Genomic DNA, 20,133 nt, shown 5'->3' on the forward strand with positions numbered 1-20,133 from the left:
CTCTCTCTCTGTCTCTCTCTCTGTCTCTCTCTCTGTCTCTCTCTCTGTCTCTCTCTCTGTCTCTCTCTCTGTCTCTCTCTCTGTCTCTCTCTCTGTCTCTCTCTCTGTCTCTCTCTCTGTCTCTCTTTGTGTCTCTCTCTCTCTGTCTCTTTCTGTCCCTCTGTCTCTGTCTCTTTCTGTCTCTTTCTGTCCCTCTGTCTCTGTCTCTTTCTGTCTCTGTGTCTCTGTGTAGGAGGATAGGATGCGTCGGGGAGATGACCTGAGACTCCAGATGGCGCTAGAGGAGAGTCGTAAAGGAAAAGCCCTCGGTGATACCGGCTCTGGAAAGTTAGCCAAGAAGAAAAGAGAGGTACAGAAACACAGAGAGCTTTCTCAGGGTTTCCGTTAGTCGGGCTCATTTTTAAAATGTATTTAAAAGCCGATTAAATAAAATGGGTGCCGTCCAGGAGAAGGAACAAAAATCCCATTTGATATACCAGTCGACGTAGAGAGAGTGAGAGACAGCTTTACTCCCATCAGACAGCTGAGAGAGAGAGAGAGACACTCCCATCAGACAGCTGAGAGAGAGAGACACTCCCATCAGACAGCTGAGAGAGAGAGAGAGAGACACTCCCATCAGACAGCTGAGAGAGAGAGAGAGACACTCCCATCAGACAGCTGAGAGAGAGAGACACTCCCATCAGACAGCTGAGAGAGAGAGAGAGAGAGAGACACTCCCATCAGACAGCTGAGAGAGAGAGAGAGAGATACACACTCCCATCAGACAGCTGAGAGAGAGAGACACTCCCATCAGACAGCTGAGAGAGAGAGAGAGAGAGAGACACTCCCATCAGACAGCTGAGAGAGAGAGAGAGAGATACACACTCCCATCAGACAGCTGAGAGAGAGAGAGAGAGAGATACACACTCCCATCAGACAGCTGAGAGAGAGAGATACACACTCCCATCAGACAGCTGAGAGAGAGAGATACACACTCCCATCAGACAGCTGAGAGAGAGAGATACACACTCCCATCAGACAGCTGAGAGAGAGAGATACACACTCCCATCAGACAGCTGAGAGAGAGAGATGCACACTCCCATCAGACAGCTGAGAGAGAGAGATACACACTCCCATCAGACAGCTGAGAGAGAGAGATACACACTCCCATCAGACAGCTGAGAGAGAGAGAGAGAGAGAGAGATACACACTCCCATCAGACAGCTGAGAGAGAGAGAGAGAGAGATACACACTCCCATCAGACAGCTGAGAGAGAGAGAGAGAGAGAGATACACACTCCCATCAGACAGCTGAGAGAGAGAGAGAGAGAGAGATACACACTCCCATCAGACAGCTGAGAGAGAGAGAGAGAGAGATACACACTCCCATCAGACAGCTGAGAGAGAGAGAGAGAGAGATACACACTCCCATCAGACAGCTGAGAGAGAGAGAGAGAGAGATACACACTCCCATCAGACAGCTGAGAGAGAGAGAGAGAGAGAGAGATACACACTCCCATCAGACAGCTGAGAGAGAGAGAGAGAGAGAGAGATACACACTCCCATCAGACAGCTGAGAGAGAGAGAGAGAGAGAGAGATACACACTCCCATCAGACAGCTGAGAGAGAGAGAGAGAGAGAGATACACACTCCCATCAGACAGCTGAGAGAGAGAGAGAGAGAGAGATACACACTCCCATCAGACAGCTGAGAGAGAGAGAGAGAGAGAGAGATACACACTCCCATCAGACAGCTGAGAGAGAGAGAGAGAGAGAGATACACACTCCCATCAGACAGCTGAGAGAGAGAGAGAGAGAGAGATACACACTCCCATCAGACAGCTGAGAGAGAGAGAGAGAGAGAGATACACACTCCCATCAGACAGCTGAGAGAGAGAGAGAGAGAGAGATACACACTCCCATCAGACAGCTGAGAGAGAGAGAGAGAGAGAGATACACACTCCCATCAGACAGCTGAGAGAGAGAGAGAGAGAGAGATACACACTCCCATCAGACAGCTGAGAGAGAGAGAGAGAGAGAGAGATACACACTCCCATCAGACAGCTGAGAGAGAGAGAGAGATACACACTCCCATCAGACAGCTGAGAGAGAGATTTTCTCCCATCAGACAGCTGAGAGAGAGAGAGAGATACACACTCCCATCAGACAGCTGAGAGAGAGATTTTCTCCCATCAGACAGCTGAGAGAGAGAGAGAGCTACACACTCCCATCAGACAGCTGAGAGAGAGATTTTCTCCCATCAGACAGCTGAGAGAGAGAGAGAGCTACACACTCCCATCAGACAGCTGAGAGAGAGAGAGAGCTACACACTCCCATCAGACAGCTGAGAGAGAGATTTTCTCCCATCAGACAGCTGAGAGAGAGAACCCTGGTCATATTATCATCCCGCGCTAGTTGGATGATAGCCCTAGTCATATTAGCATCTATTGTGATTTTGGGATCGATCGTCCCCAGAGTGTGTTTGGGAAATAGGCTGTTTCTTTCTCAACAAGCTGACCAATAGGATAGGTCAACTTGTCTACTATGTGAGGACGGGTCGGATAGTAGATTGATACAGACTAGTGATTTCGCTGTTCGTTACTCATCTTGTTGGCGGAGGAAAAGTAAATGTGGACAGAATTTTATGACTTTCGGGTGCTTCTCTCTCTCTCTCTCTGTCTCTCTCTGTCTCTCTCTGTCTCTCTCTGTCTCTCTCTGTCTCTCTCTGTCTCTCTCTGTCTCTCTCTGTCTCTCTCTGTCTCTCTCTGTCTCTCTCTGTCTCTCTCTGTCTCTCTCTGTCTCTCTCTGTCTCTCTCTGTCTCTCTCTCTGTCTCTCTCTCTGTCTCTCTCTCTGTCTCTCTCTCTGTCTCTCTCTCTGTCTCTCTCTGTCTCTCTCTCTGTCTCTCTCTGTCTCTCTCTGTCTCTCTCTGTCTCTCTCTCTGTCTCTCTCTCTGTCTCTCTCTGTCTCTCTCTCTGTCTCTCTCTCTGTCTCTCTCTGTCTCTCTCTGTCTCTCTCTGTCTCTCTCTGTCTCTCTCTCTGTCTCTGTCTCTCTCTGTCTCTGTCTCTCTCTGTCTCTCTCTCTGTCTCTCTCTCTGTCTCTCTCTCTGTCTCTCTCTGTCTCTCTCTGTCTCTCTCTGTCTCTCTCTGTCTCTCTCTGTCTCTCTCTGTCTCTCTCTCTGTCTCTCTCTCTGTCTCTCTCTCTGTCTCTCTCTCTGTCTCTCTCTCTGTCTCTCTCTCTGTCTCTCTCTCTGTCTCTCTCTCTGTCTCTCTCTCTGTCTCTCTCTCTGTCTCTCTCTGTGTCTCTCTCTGTGTCTCTCTCTGTGTCTCTCTCTGTGTCTCTCTCTGTGTCTCTCTCTGTGTCTCTCTCTGTGTCTCTCTCTGTGTCTCTCTCTCTGTGTCTCTCTCTCTGTGTCTCTCTCTCTCTGTGTCTCTCTCTCTGTGTCTCTCTCTGTCTCTCTCTCTGTCTCTCTCTCTGTCTCTCTCACTGTCTGTCTCTCTCTGTCTCTCTCTGTCTCTCTCTGTCTCTCTCTCCTCCCAGCAGGCCCAGTCCTCTCTGTTGGATCTGATGGATGTACCAGAGGGGGATTCGTCCGACCCCTGGGGGGCGGGAGGAGCTGCCGCCCCACCAGATCCCTGGCAGGCCTACGGTACACACACACACACACACACCGTGTCTGAATACCCATACCTGTGCTCTAAATAGCAGGTCATGTGAAAATATAACGTTTTATAGCATGTGACATGTAGATAGATAGTGGAGGGCTTTAAATACCAGGATGTAATACTCAGTTTGGGGTTTTTTCATCTAATCAGGAAGAGAATCGTCTTTTTGTTATCAACATGTGTTTGACGAACAGCATGATAATCCAGATTAGGGGACGAGCTGTTCCCATAATTTAACAAACAGCATGATAATCCAGATTAGGGGACGAGCTGTTCCCATAATTTAACAAACAGCATGATAATCCAGATTAGGGAACGAGCTGTTCCCTTAATTTAACAAACAGCATGATAATCCAGATTAGGGAACGAGCTGTTCCCATAATTTAACAAACAGCATGATAATCCAGATTAGGGGACGAGCTGTTCCCGTAATTTAACCAACGGCATGATAATCCAGATTAAGGGACGAGCTGTTCCCGTGATTTAACAAACAGCATGATAATCCAGATTAGGGAACGAGCTGTTCCCATAATTTAACAAACAGCATGATAATCCAGATTAGGGGACGAGCTGTTCCCGTAATTTAACAAACAGCATGATAATCCAGATTAGGGGACGAGCTGTTCCCGTAATTTAACAAACAGCATGATAATCCAGATTAGGGGACGAGCTGTTCCCGTAATTTAACAAACGGCATGATAATCCAGATTAGGGGACGAGCTGTTCCCGTAATTTAACAAACAGCATGATAATCCAGATTAGGGGACGAGCTGTTCCCATAATTTAACAAACAGCATGATAATCCAGATTAGGGGACGAGCTGTTCCCATAATTTAACAAACAGCATGATAATCCAGATTAGGGAACGAGCTGTTCCCTTAATTTAACAAACAGCATGATAATCCAGATTAGGGAACGAGCTGTTCCCATAATTTAACAAACAGCATGATAATCCAGATTAGGGGACGAGCTGTTCCCGTAATTTAACCAACGGCATGATAATCCAGATTAAGGGACGAGCTGTTCCCGTGATTTAACAAACAGCATGATAATCCAGATTAGGGAACGAGCTGTTCCCATAATTTAACAAACAGCATGATAATCCAGATTAGGGGACGAGCTGTTCCCGTAATTTAACAAACAGCATGATAATCCAGATTAGGGGACGAGCTGTTCCCGTAATTTAACAAACAGCATGATAATCCAGATTAGGGGACGAGCTGTTCCCGTAATTTAACAAACGGCATGATAATCCAGATTAGGGGACGATCCAGATTAGGGAACGAGCTGTTCCCATAATTTAACAAACGGCGGGAATCGATGCAAGTGGTCATTTAGATGACTCGTTTATCATGTAGGAGGAGGATGTTGAGATTGTTACTTCCTGTATTCAGAGTTTTACTGAACACTGCATTCAAAATGGTATGCAGAATGATTAGTACACAGTATGTTGTTTTAGGAAGTAGTAGGCAAGACAGGTTAGTGACTGGAAGGGGACCGGGGACCGGCGGGGACCGGGGACCGGCGGGGACTGGGGACCGGCGGGGAAGGGGGCGGGGAAGGGCGGGGACACTGCTATACTGTACTATACTGCTATACTGACTATACTATACTATCCCTGCTATACTGACTATACTATACTACACTATACTATACTATACTACACTACACTATACTATACTATCCCTGCTATACTATACTACACTACACTACACTATCCCTGCTATACTGACTATACTATCCCTGCTATACTACACTACACTATACTACACTATACTATCCCTGCTATACTATACTATCCCTGCTAAATATATCTACTGACCTGATATATCTACTGGGAGAGAGAGACTGGCCCTGATATATCTACTGGGAGAGAGAGACTGGCCCTGATATATCTACTGGGAGAGAGAGACTGGCCCTGATATATCTACTGGGAGAGAGAGACTGGCCCTGATATATCTACTGGGAGAGAGAGACTGGCCCTGATATATCTACTGGGAGAGAGAGACTGGCCCTGATATATCTACTGGGAGGGAGAGACTGGCCCTGATATATCTACTGGGAGAGAGAGACTGGCCCTGATATATCTACTGGGAGAGAGAGACTGGCCCTGATATATCTACTGGGAGAGAGAGACTGGCCCTGATATATCTACTGGGAGAGAGAGACTGGCCCTGATATATCTACTGGGAGGGGGGGAGATGTTAGTAGTCCAGAACAGTACTGACCTGAAAACGACGCAACAGGCAATCGGACAGACAGAAGGAATGACTTGTCTACTGAACTGGGTTAAACTCGAGTTGTGTCTGTGTGTCCAGGTGCAGCCCCAAAACCAGTGGCTCCGGTCGACCCCTGGGGCCCACCGTCCTCCTCTGTTGCCCCCATGAAGAGCAGTGATCCCTGGGGAACCAACGCTGCTCCTGACCCCTGGGGTTCTGGAGGAACACGACCCAATGCCACCTACTCAGGTACGCCTCAACGCCAGGGTTTAGTTAGCCGGTAGTAGCTGGCCCCTACACCTCAACACCAGGGTTTAGTTAGCCGGTAGTAGCTGGCCCCTACACCTCAACACCAGGGTTTAGTTAGCCGGTAGTAGCTGGCCCCTACACCTCAACACCAGGGTTTAGTTAGCCGGTAGTAGCTGGCCCCTACACCTCAACACCAGGGTTTAGTTAGCCGGTAGTAGCTGGCCCCTACACCTCAACACCAGGGTTTAGTTAGCCGGTAGTAGCTGGCCCCTACACCTCAACACCAGGGTTTAGTTAGCCGGTAGTAGCTGGCCCCTACACCTCAACACCAGGGTTTAGTTAGCCGGTAGTAGCTGGCCCCTACACCTCAACACCAGGGTTTAGTTAGCCGGTAGTAGCTGGCCTCAACACCTCAACACCAGGGTTTAGTTAGCCGGTAGTAGCTGGCCTCAACACCAGGGTTTAGTTAGCCGGTAGTAGCTGGCCTCAACACCAGGGTTTAGTTAGCCGGTAGTAGCTAGCCTCAACACCAGGGTTTAGTTAGCCGGTAGTAGCTAGCCTCAACACCAGGGTTTAGTTAGCCGGTAGTAGCTAGCCTCAACACCAGGGTTTAGTTAGCCGGTAGTAGCTAGCCTCAACACCAGGGTTTAGTTAGCCGGTAGTAGCTAGCCTCAACACCAGGGTTTAGTTAGCCGGTAGTAGCTGGCCCCTACGCCTCAACACCAGGGTTTAGTTAGCCGGTAGTAGCTGGCCCCTACGCCTCAACACCAGGGTTTAGTTAGCCGGTAGTAGCTGGCCTCAACACCTCAACACCAGGGTTTAGTTTGCCGGTAGTAGCTGGCCTCAACACCAGGGTTTAGTTAGCCGGTAGTAGCTGGCCTCAACACCTCAACACCAGGGTTTAGTTAGCCGGTAGTAGCTGGCCCCTACACCTCAACACCAGGGTTTAGTTAGCCGGTAGTAGCTGGCCCCTACACCTCAACACCAGGGTTTAGTTAGCCGGTAGTAGCTGGCCCCTACGCCTCAACACCAGGGTTTAGTTAGCCGGTAGTAGCTGGCCCCTACGCCTCAACACCAGGGTTTAGTTAGCCGGTAGTAGCTGGCCTCAACACCAGGGTTTAGTTAGCCGGTAGTAGCCGGGTCCTACGCCTCAACACCAGGGTTTAGTTAGCCGGTAGTAGCTGGCCCCTACGCCTCAACACCAGGGTTTAGTTAGCCGGTAGTAGCTGGCCCCTACACCTCAACACCAGGGTTTAGTTAGCCGATAGTAGCTAGCCCCTACACCTCAACACCAGGGTTTAGTTAGCCGGTAGTAGCTGGACCCTACGCCTCAACACCAGGGTTTAGTTAGCCGGTAGTAGCTGGACCCTACGCCTCAACACCAGGGTTTAGTTAGCCGGTAGTAGCTGGACCCTACGCCTCAACACCAGGGTTTAGTTAGCCGGTAGTAGCTGGACCCTACGCCTCAACACCAGGGTTTAGTTAGCCGGTAGTAGCTGGACCCTACGCCTCAACACCAGGGTTTAGTTAGCCGGTAGTAGCTGGACCCTACGCCTCAACACCAGGGTTTAGTTAGCCGGTAGTAGCTGGACCCTACGCCTCAACACCAGGGTTTAGTTAGCCGGTAGTAGCTGGCCCCTACGCCTCAACACCAGGGTTTAGTTAGCCGGTAGTAGCTGGCCTCAACACCAGGGTTTAGTTAGCCGGTAGTAGCTGGCCTCAACACCAGGGTTTAGTTAGCCGGTAGTAGCTAGCCTCAACACCAGGGTTTAGTTAGCCGGTAGTAGCTAGCCTCAACACCAGGGTTTAGTTAGCCGGTAGTAGCTAGCCTCAACACCAGGGTTTAGTTAGCCGGTAGTAGCTAGCCTCAACACCAGGGTTTAGTTAGCCGGTAGTAGCTAGCCTCAACACCAGGGTTTAGTTAGCCGGTAGTAGCTAGCCTCAACACCAGGGTTTAGTTAGCCGGTAGTAGCTGGCCCCTACGCCTCAACACCAGGGTTTAGTTAGCCGGTAGTAGCTGGCCCCTACGCCTCAACACCAGGGTTTAGTTAGCCGGTAGTAGCTGGCCTCAACACCTCAACACCAGGGTTTAGTTTGCCGGTAGTAGCTGGCCTCAACACCAGGGTTTAGTTAGCCGGTAGTAGCTGGCCTCAACACCTCAACACCAGGGTTTAGTTAGCCGGTAGTAGCTGGCCCCTACACCTCAACACCAGGGTTTAGTTAGCCGGTAGTAGCTGGCCCCTACACCTCAACACCAGGGTTTAGTTAGCCGGTAGTAGCTGGCCCCTACGCCTCAACACCAGGGTTTAGTTAGCCGGTAGTAGCTGGCCCCTACACCTCAACACCAGGGTTTAGTTAGCCGGTAGTAGCTGGCCTCAACACCAGGGTTTAGTTAGCCGGTAGTAGCCGGGTCCTACGCCTCAACACCAGGGTTTAGTTAGCCGGTAGTAGCCGGGTCCTACGCCTCAACACCAGGGTTTAGTTAGCCGGTAGTAGCCGGGTCCTACGCCTCAACACCAGGGTTTAGTTAGCCGGTAGTAGCTGGGTCCTACACCTCAACACCAGGGTTTAGTTAGCCGGTAGTAGCTGGCCCCTACACCTCAACACCAGGGTTTAGTTAGCCGGTAGTAGCTGGCCCCTACACCTCAACACCAGGGTTTAGTTAGCCGGTAGTAGCTGGCCCCTACACCTCAACACCAGGGTTTAGTTAGCCGATAGTAGCTAGCCCCTACACCTCAACACCAGGGTTTAGTTAGCCGATAGTAGCTGGACCCTACGCCTCAACACCAGGGTTTAGTTAGCCGATAGTAGCTGGACCCTACGCCTCAACACCAGGGTTTAGTTAGCCGGTAGTAGCTGGACCCTACGCCTCAACACCAGGGTTTAGTTAGCCGGTAGTAGCTGGACCCTACGCCTCAACACCAGGGTTTAGTTAGCCGGTAGTAGCTGGACCCTACGCCTCAACACCAGGGTTTAGTTAGCCGGTAGTAGCTGGACCCTACGCCTCAACACCAGGGTTTAGTTCAGGGGGATCTGGTTATTGGATCAGGGAGTCCTGCTGAGACCAAGGTCTGGTTATTGGTTATTGGATAACTTCTTGTTAATCCAGCCGCTTTGTCGGATTTCAAAAAGGCTTCACGGCGAAAGCAAACCTTGCAATTATCTGAGGACAGCGCCCCGAATACAAACGCATGAAAAACATATTTCAACCAGGCAGGTGCGACACGAAAGTCAGAAATAGCAATTTAGAAAATGCCTTACCTTTGGTGATCTTCTGTTGGCACTCCAAAAGGTCCCAGATACATCACAAATGGTCCTTTTGTTCGATAATGTCCTTCTTTATATCTATAAAAACTCAGTTTAGCTGCCGCGCTTCAGTCAATAATCCACCCAGTTTCCCTCCATCAAAATACATACAAAATGAATCCCAAATGTTACTAATAAACTTTTCCAAACATGTCAAACAACGTTTTTAATCAAACCTTAGGTACCCTAATACGTAAATAAACGATAAAATTTAAGACGGAGAATCGTTATTGTTTTTACCGGAGAAAAACACCAAAGAACGCGCTTGGAAAAACTACAATTTCTGTCTCATTTTTCCAAAAACCAGCCTGAAACTCTTTCTAAGACTGACATCTAGTGGAAGCCCTAGGAACTGCAATCTGGGAGGACTTGGCCTTATAATAAAAGTGATAGCCATTGAATATAGGGGTAGGTTGATTATTTTTTTATTTATTTTTTTATATTTTTGGGGGGATGGTTTGTCCTTGGGGTTTCGCCTGCCATATCAGTTCTGTTATACTCACAGACATTATTTTAACAGTTTAGAAACGTTAGTGTTTTCTATCCAAATCTACCAATTATATGCATATCCTAGCTTTTGGGCCTGAGTAGCAGGCAGCTTACTTTGGGCACGCTTTTCATCCGGACCTCAAAATACTTCCCCTTACCCTAGACAGGTTAGATTCACACACGACACTAGATATAACAGACTGACCCTAGCCCCCAGACACATAAACTACTGCAGCATAAATACTGGAGGCTGAGACAGGAGTCTCTGTCTGTCTGTAATCCTCCTTAACTGTGGAGACAGCCAGAGGTAACCTGTCTCTCTCTCTGTAACCCTCCTTAACCGTGGAGACAGCCAGAGGTAACCTGTCTCTCTGTAATCCTCCAGGTGATGGTCGGGGTCTCTCCTCCCTGACTAGCGGTACCGAGGACCTGTTTGACCCTCTCCCCAGCAGGAAGACCCCAGAGTCCTTCCTGGGTCCTAATGCAGCATTGGTCAACCTGGACTCACTGGTCACCAAGCCTCCTCAGCCTGCTCCTGTAGTCAACCCCTTCCTCGCTGCCGCAGGTACCGACCACCGTACCGAACACCCAGTACTGGACAGATGGTACATCAGGGTTCCCCAAAACTCAGTCCTGGGGGAACCCCAAGGGGAACACGGTTTGGGGTTTTGGGCCCCTGACCACTACACAGCTGATTCAACTGATCAAAGCTTGATGATGATGATGATGATGAGTTTTTATTTAAATCAGGTGTGTCGTGGTAGGAAACCAAAAACCCAAACCGTGTTCCCCTTGGGGGTTCCCCCCCAGGACTGAGTTTGGGAAACTTCTGTGGTACACACACACACACACACACACACACACACACACACACACACACACACACACACACACACACACACACACACACACACACACACACACACACACACAATACAGAGACAGATGTTGAAACTTGTTGAGTTTGAATACAATCTCTCTCTCTCAATTTAAGGGTCTTTATTGTCATGGAAAACATGTGTTAACGTTGCCAAAGCAAGTGAAGTAGATAATAAACAGTAAACATTTACACTCAAAGAAGAATAAATACATTTAAAATACCATTGTCTATATACAGTGTTTTGCAAATAGTTAAAGTACAAAATGGAAGATAAATCAACATAAATATGGGTTGTATTTACAAAGGTGTTTGTTCTTCACTGGTTGCCCTTTTCTTGTGGCAACAGGTCACACATCTTGCTGCTGTGATGGAACACTGTGGTATTTCACCCAGTAGATATGAGAGTTTATCAAAATCGGGTTTGTTTTCGAGTTATTTGTGGATCTGTGTAATCTGAGGGAAATATGTGTCTCTAATATGGTCATACATTTGGCAGGAGGTTTAGGAAGTGCAGCTCAGTTTCCACCTCATTTTGTGGGCAGTGTTGCACATAGCCTGTCTTCTCTTGAGAGCCAGGTCTGCCTACGGACGACCTTTCTCAATAGCAAGGCTATGCTCACTGAGTCAATCTCTCTGGTGTTTTGCTGATGTCTTCTCTCTGTTCTGTTTGTCTCTTCCTGTGATTTCCTTAGTCCCTGTAGCCGCCCCCCAGGCCAACCCGTTCCAGATGGGCCAGCCTAACCCCCCTACCTTAAACCAGATGAGGATCAGCCCTATGCCAGGCCTGAGTCTGGGAGGTGGTGCAGGGTTTAGCAGCTTGTCCTCCATGGCAGACCCTCTGCCCCTCTCCTCCTTGCCACCACCCCAGCCCCTGGGGATGGTCCCCCTGACGGGCCACATGGTCCCCGGGATTGGAGGGATGGGGGGTATCCCAACCTCTGTGTCTATGTCCCAGCCCCTGTTCAGTTCAGCTCTGCCCCCCACAGCGGGCACACATCCTCCTGGGACCACCAACCCCTTCCTGTTGTGAGGGAACACCTCGACAACACCCCTGGAATCCTCTCCTCAGTCTTTCCACCTCGCCGTTTCCTCTCTTCCCGTTTCCTCTCCTCTCTCTCTTCCCGTTTCCTCTCCTCTCTCTCTTCCCGTTTCCTCTCCTCTCTCTCTTCCCGTTTCCTCTCCTCTCTCTCTTCCCGTTTCCTCTCCTCTCTCTCTTCCCGTTTCCTCTCTCTCTTCCCGTTTCCTCTCTCTCTCTCTCTTCCCGTTTCCTCTCTCTCTCTCTCTTCCCCGCTCCTCTCTCTCTCTTCCCCGCTCCTCTCTCTCTCTTCCCCTCTCTCTCTCTCTCTTCCCCGCTCCTCTCTCTCTCTTCCTCTCTCTCTCTCTTCCCCGCTCCTCTCTCTCTCTTCCCCTCTCTCTCTCTCTTCCCCGCTCCTCTCTCTTCCCCTCTCTCTCTCTCTCTTCCCCGCTCCTCTCTCTCTCTCTCTTCCCCGCTCCTCTCTCTTCCCCTCTCTCTCTCTCTCTTCCCCGCTCCTCTCTCTTCCGCTCTCTCTCTCTCTCTTCCCCTCTCCTCTCTCTCTCTCTTCCCCTCTCCTCTCTCTCTCTCTTCCCCTCTCCTCTCTCTCTCTCTTCCCCGCTCCTCTCTCTCTCTCTCTTCCCCGCTCCTCTCTCTCTCTCTCTTCCCCGCTCCTCTCTCTCTCTCTCTTCCCCGCTCCTCTCTCTCTCTCTCTTCCCCGCTCCTCTCTCTCTCTCTCTTCCCCGCTCCTCTCTCTCTCTCTCTTCCCCGCTCCTCTCTCTCTCTCTCTCTTCCCCGCTCCTCTCTCTCTCTCTCTCTTCCCCCTCTCCTCTCTCAGCTCAGAGACTGTGTCCTGTAGACAGTATTCCTGGCTGTTCTGACTGTTTTTTTAAAGCTCGTCTCTGATCACAGAGTGAATCTAACTAAACTTCTACAGCCCCGGTGAGGGGTGTGTGTGTGTACTAAGCAGGGATTTTGCACATGCTCATTTAGCTGTGACTGTTGCTTCACCGTTAGTCCTTAGCTGGAGACGACTCCACTGTCCGGTACACTGTGTCCCTCCTCCCGTTACCGGCCACAACTTCTGAGGTCACTGCTTAGGACCCTGACCTATGACCCTGACACACAGCAACCCCGAGGTCAACGTGTATATGAACTTTAACCCCTGAGGTCAATATGTACATGAACTTTAACCCCTGAGGTCAGCGTGTATATATGAACTGGTGACCGGAGTGGATCAACTTTCTCAGAAAGAGGGAGAGACGGTGTTTATTTGGGAGTGAAAGACACAAGGGATTTGGTTTCTGTTGACATCTGTTATTGTACAACTGTCTGGAGTTCATTAGGGCCCCCCCCCCCTGTCTGGAGTTCATTAGGGCCCCCCCCCTGTCTGGAGTTCATTAGGGCCCCCCCCCCCTGTCTGGAGTTCATTAGGGCCCCCCCCCCCCCCGGCTGGAGTTCATCAGGGCCCCCCCCCCCGGCTGGAGTTCATCAGGGCCCCCCCCCCCCCCCCGTCTGGAGTTCATTAGGGCCCCCCCCCCCCCCGGCTGGAGTTCATTAGGGCCCCCCCCCCTGTCTGGAGTTCATCAGGGCCCCCCCCCCCCCCTGTCTGGGGGTCGACGGAATAACGAGGAGGTTGAACCTTTCTGTCTATCTAGCATCAGATCCCTTAACCTAGTTAACATCTGATTCCAGGACTGTGGTTAACGGGGGTCTAACCTCCACTATGTAGACAGGAGTTAACATCTGATTCCAGGACTGTGGTTAACGGGGGTCTAACCTCCACTATGTAGACAGGAGTTAACATCTGATTCCAGGACTGTGGTTAACGGGGGGTCCTAACCTCCACTATGTAGAGACAGGAGTTAACATCTCATTCCAGGACTGTGGTTAACGGGGGTCCCTAACCTCCACTATGTAGAGACAGGAGTTAACATCTGATTCCAGGACTGTGGTTAACGGGGGTCTAACCTCCACTATGTAGAGACAGGAGTTAACATCTGATTCCAGGACTGTGGTTAACGGGGGGTCCCTAACCTCCACTATGTAGAGACAGGAGTTAACATCTGATTCCAGGACTGTGGTTAACGGGGGTCTAACCTCCACTATGTAGAGACAGGAGTTAACATCTGATTCCAGGACTGTGGTTAACGGGGGTCTAACCTCCACTATGTAGACAGGAGTTAACATCTGATTCCAGGACTGTGGTTAACGGGGGGTCCCTAACCTCCACTATGTAGAGACAGGAGTTAACATCTGATTCCAGGACTGTGGTTAACGGGGGGTCCCTAACCTCCACTATGTAGAGACGGGAGTTAACATCTGATTCCAGGACTGTGGTTAACGGGGGTCCTAACCTCCACTATGTAGAGACAGGAGTTAAGATCTGATTCCAGGACTGTGGTTAACAGGGGGTCCTAACCTCCACTATGTAGAGACAGGAGTTAACATCTGATTCCAGGACTGTGGTTAACGGGGGTCTAACCTCCACTATGTAGACAGGAGTTAACATCTGATTCCAGGACTGTGGTTAACGGGGGTCCTAACCTCCACTATGTAGAGACGGGAGTTAACATCTGATTCCAGGACTGTGGTTAACAGGGGGTCCTAACCTCCACTATGTAGAGACAGGAGTTAACATCTGATTCCAGGACTGTGGTTAACGGGGGTCCTAACCTCCACTATGTAGAGACAGGAGTTAACATCTGATTCCAGGACTGTGGTTAACGGGGGTCCTAACCTCCACTATGTAGAGACGGGAGTTAACATCTGATTCCAGGACTGTGGTTAACGGGGGTCCTAACCTCCACTATGTAGAGACAGGAGTTAACATCTGATTCCAGGACTGTGGTTAACGGGGGGTCCCTAACCTCCACTATGTAGACAGGAGTTAACATCTGATTCCAGGACTGTGGTTAACGGGGGGTCTAACCTCCACTATGTAGACAGGAGTTAACATCTGATTCCAGGACTGTGGTTAACGGGGGGTCCCTAACCTCCACTATGTAGAGACAGGAGTTAACATCTGATTCCAGGACTGTGGTTAACGGGGGTCCCTAACCTCCACTATGTAGACAGGAGTTAACATCTGATTCCAGGACTGTGGTTAACAGGGGGTCCTAACCTCCACTATGTAGAGACAGGAGTTAACATCTGATTCCAGGACTGTGGTTAACGGGGGGTCCCTAACCTCCACTATGTAGAGACAGGAGTTAACATCTGATTCCAGGACTGTGGTTAACGGGGGGTCCCTAACCTCCACTATGTAGAGACAGGAGTTAACATCTGATTCCAGGACTGTGGTTAACAGGGGGTCCCTAACCTCCACTATGTAGAGACAGGAGTTAACATCTGATTCCAGGACTGTGGTTAACGGGGGTCTAACCTCCACTATGTAGAGACAGGAGTTAACATCTGATTCCAGGACTGTGGTTAACGGGGGTCCTAACCTCCACTATGTAGAGACGGGAGTTAACATCTGATTCCAGGACTGTGGTTAACGGGGGGTCCTAACCTCCACTATGTAGAGACGGGAGTTAACATCTGATTCCAGGACTGTGGTTAACGGGGGGTCCTAACCTCCACTATGTAGAGACAGGAGTTAACATCTGATTCCAGGACTGTGGTTAACGGGGGTCCCTAACCTCCACTATGTAGAGACAGGAGTTAACATCTGATTCCAGGACTGTGGTTAACGGGGGTCTAACCTCCACTATGTAGAGACAGGAGTTAACATCTGATTCCAGGACTGTGGTTAACGGGGGTCCTAACCTCCACTATGTAGAGACGGGAGTTAACATCTGATTCCAGGACTGTGGTTAACGGGGGTCCTAACCTCCACTATGTAGAGACGGGAGTTAACATCTGATTCCAGGACTGTGGTTAACGGGGGGTCCTAACCTCCACTATGTAGAGACAGGAGTTAACATCTGATTCCAGGACTGTGGTTAACGGGGGTCCTAACCTCCACTATGTAGAGACAGGAGTTAACATCTGATTCCAGGACTGTGGTTAACGGGGGTCTAACCTCCACTATGTAGAGACAGGAGTTAACATCTGATTCCAGGACTGTGGTTAACGGGGGTCCTAACCTCCACTATGTAGACAGGAGTTAACATCTGATTCCAGGACTGTGGTTAACGGGGGTCCTAACCTCCACTATGTAGAGACAGGAGTTAACATCTGATTCCAGGACTGTGGTTAACAGGGGGTCCTAACCTCCACTATGTAGAGACAGGAGTTAACATCTGATTCCAGGACTGTGGTTAACGGGGGTCCTAACCTCCACTATGTAGAGACAGGAGTTAACATCTGATTCCAGGACTGTGGTTAACGGGGGTCCTAACCTCCACTATGTAGAGACAGGAGTTAACATCTGATTCCAGGACTGTGGTTAACGGGGGTCCCTAACCTCCACTATGTAGACAGGAGTTAACATCTGATTCCAGGACTGTGGTTAACGGGGGATAAATGTTGGTCTTTAATGTCACTGTCGTAATCCTCTTTTCTATTGTTATTACTACACTCTAATCACTGTTCATATCAGCTGTCTGTCACTACACAGCCTGTCTGTCGTTGACCTGTCCTAGACTGTCTGTCTGTAACGGACCTGTCCTAGACTACACAACCTGTCTGTCTGTCTGTCTGTGACTGACCTGTCCTAGACTACACAACCTGTCTGTCTGTGACGGACCTGTCCTAGACTACACAACCTGTCTGTCTGTCTGTCTGTGACTGACCTGTCCTAGACTACACAACCTGTCTGTCTGTCTGTCTGGAACTGACCTGTCCTAGACTACACAACCTGTCTGTCTGTCTGTCTGTCTGTGACTGACCTGTCCTAGACTACACAACCTGTCTGTCTGTCTGTCTGTAACGGACCTGTCCTAGACTACACAACCTGTCTGTCTGTCTGTCTGGAACTGACCTGTCCTAGACTACACAACCTGTCTGTCTGTCTGTCTGTCTGTGACTGACCTGTCCTAGACTACACAACCTGTCTGTCTGTCTGTCTGTCTGTAACGGACCTGTCCTAGACTACACAACCTGTCTGTCTGTCTGTCTGGAACTGACCTGTCCTAGACTACACAACCTGTCTGTCTGTCTGTAACTGACCTGTCCTAGACTACACAACCTGTCTGTCTGTCTGTGACTGACCTGTCCTAGACTACACAACCTGTCTGTCTGTCTGTCTGTAACGGACCTGTCCTAGACTACACAACCTGTCTGTCTGTCTGTCACTGACCTGTCCTAGACTACACAACCTGTCTGTCTGTCTGTCTGGAACTGACCTGTCCTAGACTACACAACCTGTCTGTCTGTCTGTCTGGAACTGACCTGTCCTAGACTACACAACCTGTCTGTCTGTCTGTAACGGACCTGTCCTAGACTACACAACCTGTCTGTCTGTAACGGACCTGTCCTAGACTACACAACCTGTCTGTCTGTCTGGAACTGACCTGTCCTAGACTACACAACCTGTCTGTCTGTCTGGAACTGACCTGTCCTAGACTACACAACCTGTCTGTCTGTAACGGACCTGTCCTAGACTACACAACCTGTCTGTCTGTCTGGAACTGACCTGTCCTAGACTACACAACCTGTCTGTCTGTCTGTAACTGACCTGTCCTAGACAGGCCACCGTTGGGACACTTTACTAACCAACAGGGACGGCAGGACACCTGACAGACAAACTGTTGTTGTTTACGACTTGTCTTATTGACTGTTAAATGGAAATTCATTTTAACGCCTTTCTGTGTTTCTGGACCGTTTTATAAGCTAAACCATGTAGACTGGACCAGCAGACTGTTACCCTGTAGACTGGACCAGCAGACTGTTACCCTGTAGACTGGACCACCAGACTGTTACCCTGTAGACTGGACCAGCAGACTGTTACCCTGTAGACTGGACCAGCAGACTGTTACCCTGTAGACTGGACCACCAGACTGTTACCCTGTAGACTGGACCAGCAGACTGTTACCCTGTAGACTGGACCAGCAGACTGTTACCCTGTAGACTGGACCACCAGACTGTTACCCTGTAGACTGGACCACCAGACTGTTACCCTGTAGACTGGACCACCAGACTGTTACCCTGTAGACTGGACCACCAGACTGTTACCCTGTAGACTGGACCACCAGACTGTTACCCTGTAGACTGGACCACCAGACTGTTACCCTGTAGACTGGACCACCAGACTGTTACCCTGTAGACTGGACCACCAGACTGTTACCCTGTAGACTGGACCAGCAGACTGTTACCCTGTAGACTGGACCAGCAGACTGTTACCCTGTAGACTGGACCAGCAGACTGTTACCCTGTAGACTGGACCAGCAGACTGTTACCCTGTAGACTGGACCAGCAGACTGTTACCCTGTAGACTGGACCAGCAGACTGTTACCCTGTAGACTGGACCAGCAGACTGTTACCCTGTAGACTGGACCAGCAGACTGTTACCCTGTAGACTGGACCAGCAGACTGTTACCCTGTAGACTGGACCAGCAGACTGTTACCCTGTAGACTGGACCAGCAGACTGTTACCCTGTAGACTGGACCAGCAGACTGTTACCCTGTAGACTGGACCAGCAGACTGTTACCCTGTAGACTGGACCAGCAGACTGTTACCCTGTAGACTGGACCAGCAGACTGTTACCCTGTAGACTGGACCAGCAGACTGTTACCCTGTAGACTGGACCAGCAGACTGTTACCCTGTAGACTGGACCAGCAGACTGTTACCCTGTAGACTGGACCAGCAGACTGTTACCCTGTAGACTGGACCAGCAGACTGTTACCCTGTAGACTGGACCAGCAGACTGTTACCCTGTAGACTGGACCAGCAGACTGTTACCCTGTAGACTGGACCAGCAGACTGTTACCCTGTAGACTGGACCACCAGACTGTTACCCTGTAGACTGGACCACCAGACTGTTACCCTGTAGACTGGACCACCAGACTGTTACCCTGTAGACTGGACCACCAGACTGTTACCCTGTAGACTGGACCAGCAGACTGTTACCCTGTAGACTGGACCACCAGACTGTTACCCTGTAGACTGGACCACCAGACTGTTACCCTCCTACCATGTAGACTGTTCCCCTCCTACCCTGTAGACTGGACCAGCAGACTGTTACCCTGTAGACTGGACCAGCAGACTGTTACCCTGTAGACTGGACCACCAGACTGTTACCCTGTAGACTGGACCACCAGACTGTTACCCTGTAGACTGGACCACCAGACTGTTACCCTGTAGACTGGACCACCAGACTGTTACCCTGTAGACTGGACCAGCAGACTGTTACCCTGTAGACTGGACCAGCAGACTGTTACCCTGTAGACTGGACCAGCAGACTGTTACCCTGTAGACTGGACCAGCAGACTGTTACCCTGTAGACTGGACCAGCAGACTGTTACCCTGTAGACTGGACCAGCAGACTGTTACCCTGTAGACTGGACCAGCAGACTGTTACCCTGTAGACTGGACCAGCAGACTGTTACCCTGTAGACTGGACCAGCAGACTGTTACCCTGTAGACTGGACCAGCAGACTGTTACCCTGTAGACTGGACCAGCAGACTGTTACCCTGTAGACTGGACCAGCAGACTGTTACCCTGTAGACTGGACCAGCAGACTGTTACCCTGTAGACTGGACCAGCAGACTGTTACCCTGTAGACTGGACCAGCAGACTGTTACCCTGTAGACTGGACCAGCAGACTGTTACCCTGTAGACTGGACCACCAGACTGTTACCCTGTAGACTGGACCACCAGACTGTTACCCTGTAGACTGGACCACCAGACTGTTACCCTGTAGACTGGACCACCAGACTGTTACCCTGTAGACTGGACCACCAGACTGTTACCCTGTAGACTGGTATTACAGCTGAGACAGACAGGACCCTTTCTGAGGTTACTGGGCTTCACAGACAACAGTGTGGTTACTGGACTTCACAGACAACATTATGACACTCCTTCCTGTCTGAAAGCGTCCCATGTTCAGATTTCTGTATTATTCCAATGTTCTCACTCTCATCTTTATTTACACCTTAATATATCTTGGGAGCTGCTTGTGTGCGGATGGTAATGCTAACCTGTTTCACAATATAATTTATATCATTTGTATTATTGTAACATTATATTATATATTGTGGTCTGTTTATTCTGTCATTCCTTCCTGGGTTTTATAGGATCAGTGTGGGGAGGGAGGGGCATATTTACACCAGTCTAAAACCCGCGGGGCGCCAGCTACACCTGGACCTGCTACGGACCAATAAAATGGATCTCTTTAAGCGCTGACGTCTCCGTTTCTCTGTCTCTCTCGTGTGTGTGTGGCCTGTCTCT

General features: G+C 49.9%; 1 protein-coding gene and 1 long non-coding RNA gene across 4 annotated transcripts in view; one reads left to right on the forward strand and one right to left on the reverse strand.

The window, feature by feature from the left end:
- epn2 (epsin 2) overlaps window positions 1–13,214 on the forward strand; it is a 35,738-nt gene extending 22,524 nt beyond the window's left edge. Inside the window, exons 7-11 of one of the 3 annotated variants that reach the window (XM_082976206.1) lie at window positions 233–349; window positions 3,517–3,625; window positions 5,960–6,109; window positions 10,290–10,469; window positions 11,477–13,214. In XM_082976206.1, the coding sequence (XP_082832332.1) occupies window positions 233–349; window positions 3,517–3,625; window positions 5,960–6,109; window positions 10,290–10,469; window positions 11,477–11,814 (894 nt within the window). In that variant the 3' untranslated portion in view covers window positions 11,815–13,214. The remainder of the gene's footprint in view (window positions 1–232; window positions 350–3,516; window positions 3,626–5,959; window positions 6,110–10,289; window positions 10,470–11,476) is intronic. The other 2 variants (XM_082976207.1, XM_082976205.1) reach the window with 2 other exon arrangements.
- Window positions 13,215–16,785: 3,571 nt separating this feature from the next.
- LOC145879777 (uncharacterized) lies at window positions 16,786–17,131 on the reverse strand. Its single transcript, XR_014392534.1, has 3 exons — window positions 17,019–17,131; window positions 16,931–16,980; window positions 16,786–16,896 (listed from the first exon to the last, which is right to left on the reverse strand). It is a non-coding gene; the product is annotated as an uncharacterized LOC145879777 (long non-coding RNA).
- Between the last annotated feature and the right edge of the window lie 3,002 nt (window positions 17,132–20,133).

The sequence above is a fragment of the Salmo salar genome, chromosome 06, assembly GCF_965601325.2.
Source record: "Salmo salar chromosome 06, fSalSal1, whole genome shotgun sequence".
Taxonomy (NCBI): Eukaryota; Metazoa; Chordata; class Actinopteri; order Salmoniformes; family Salmonidae; genus Salmo; species Salmo salar.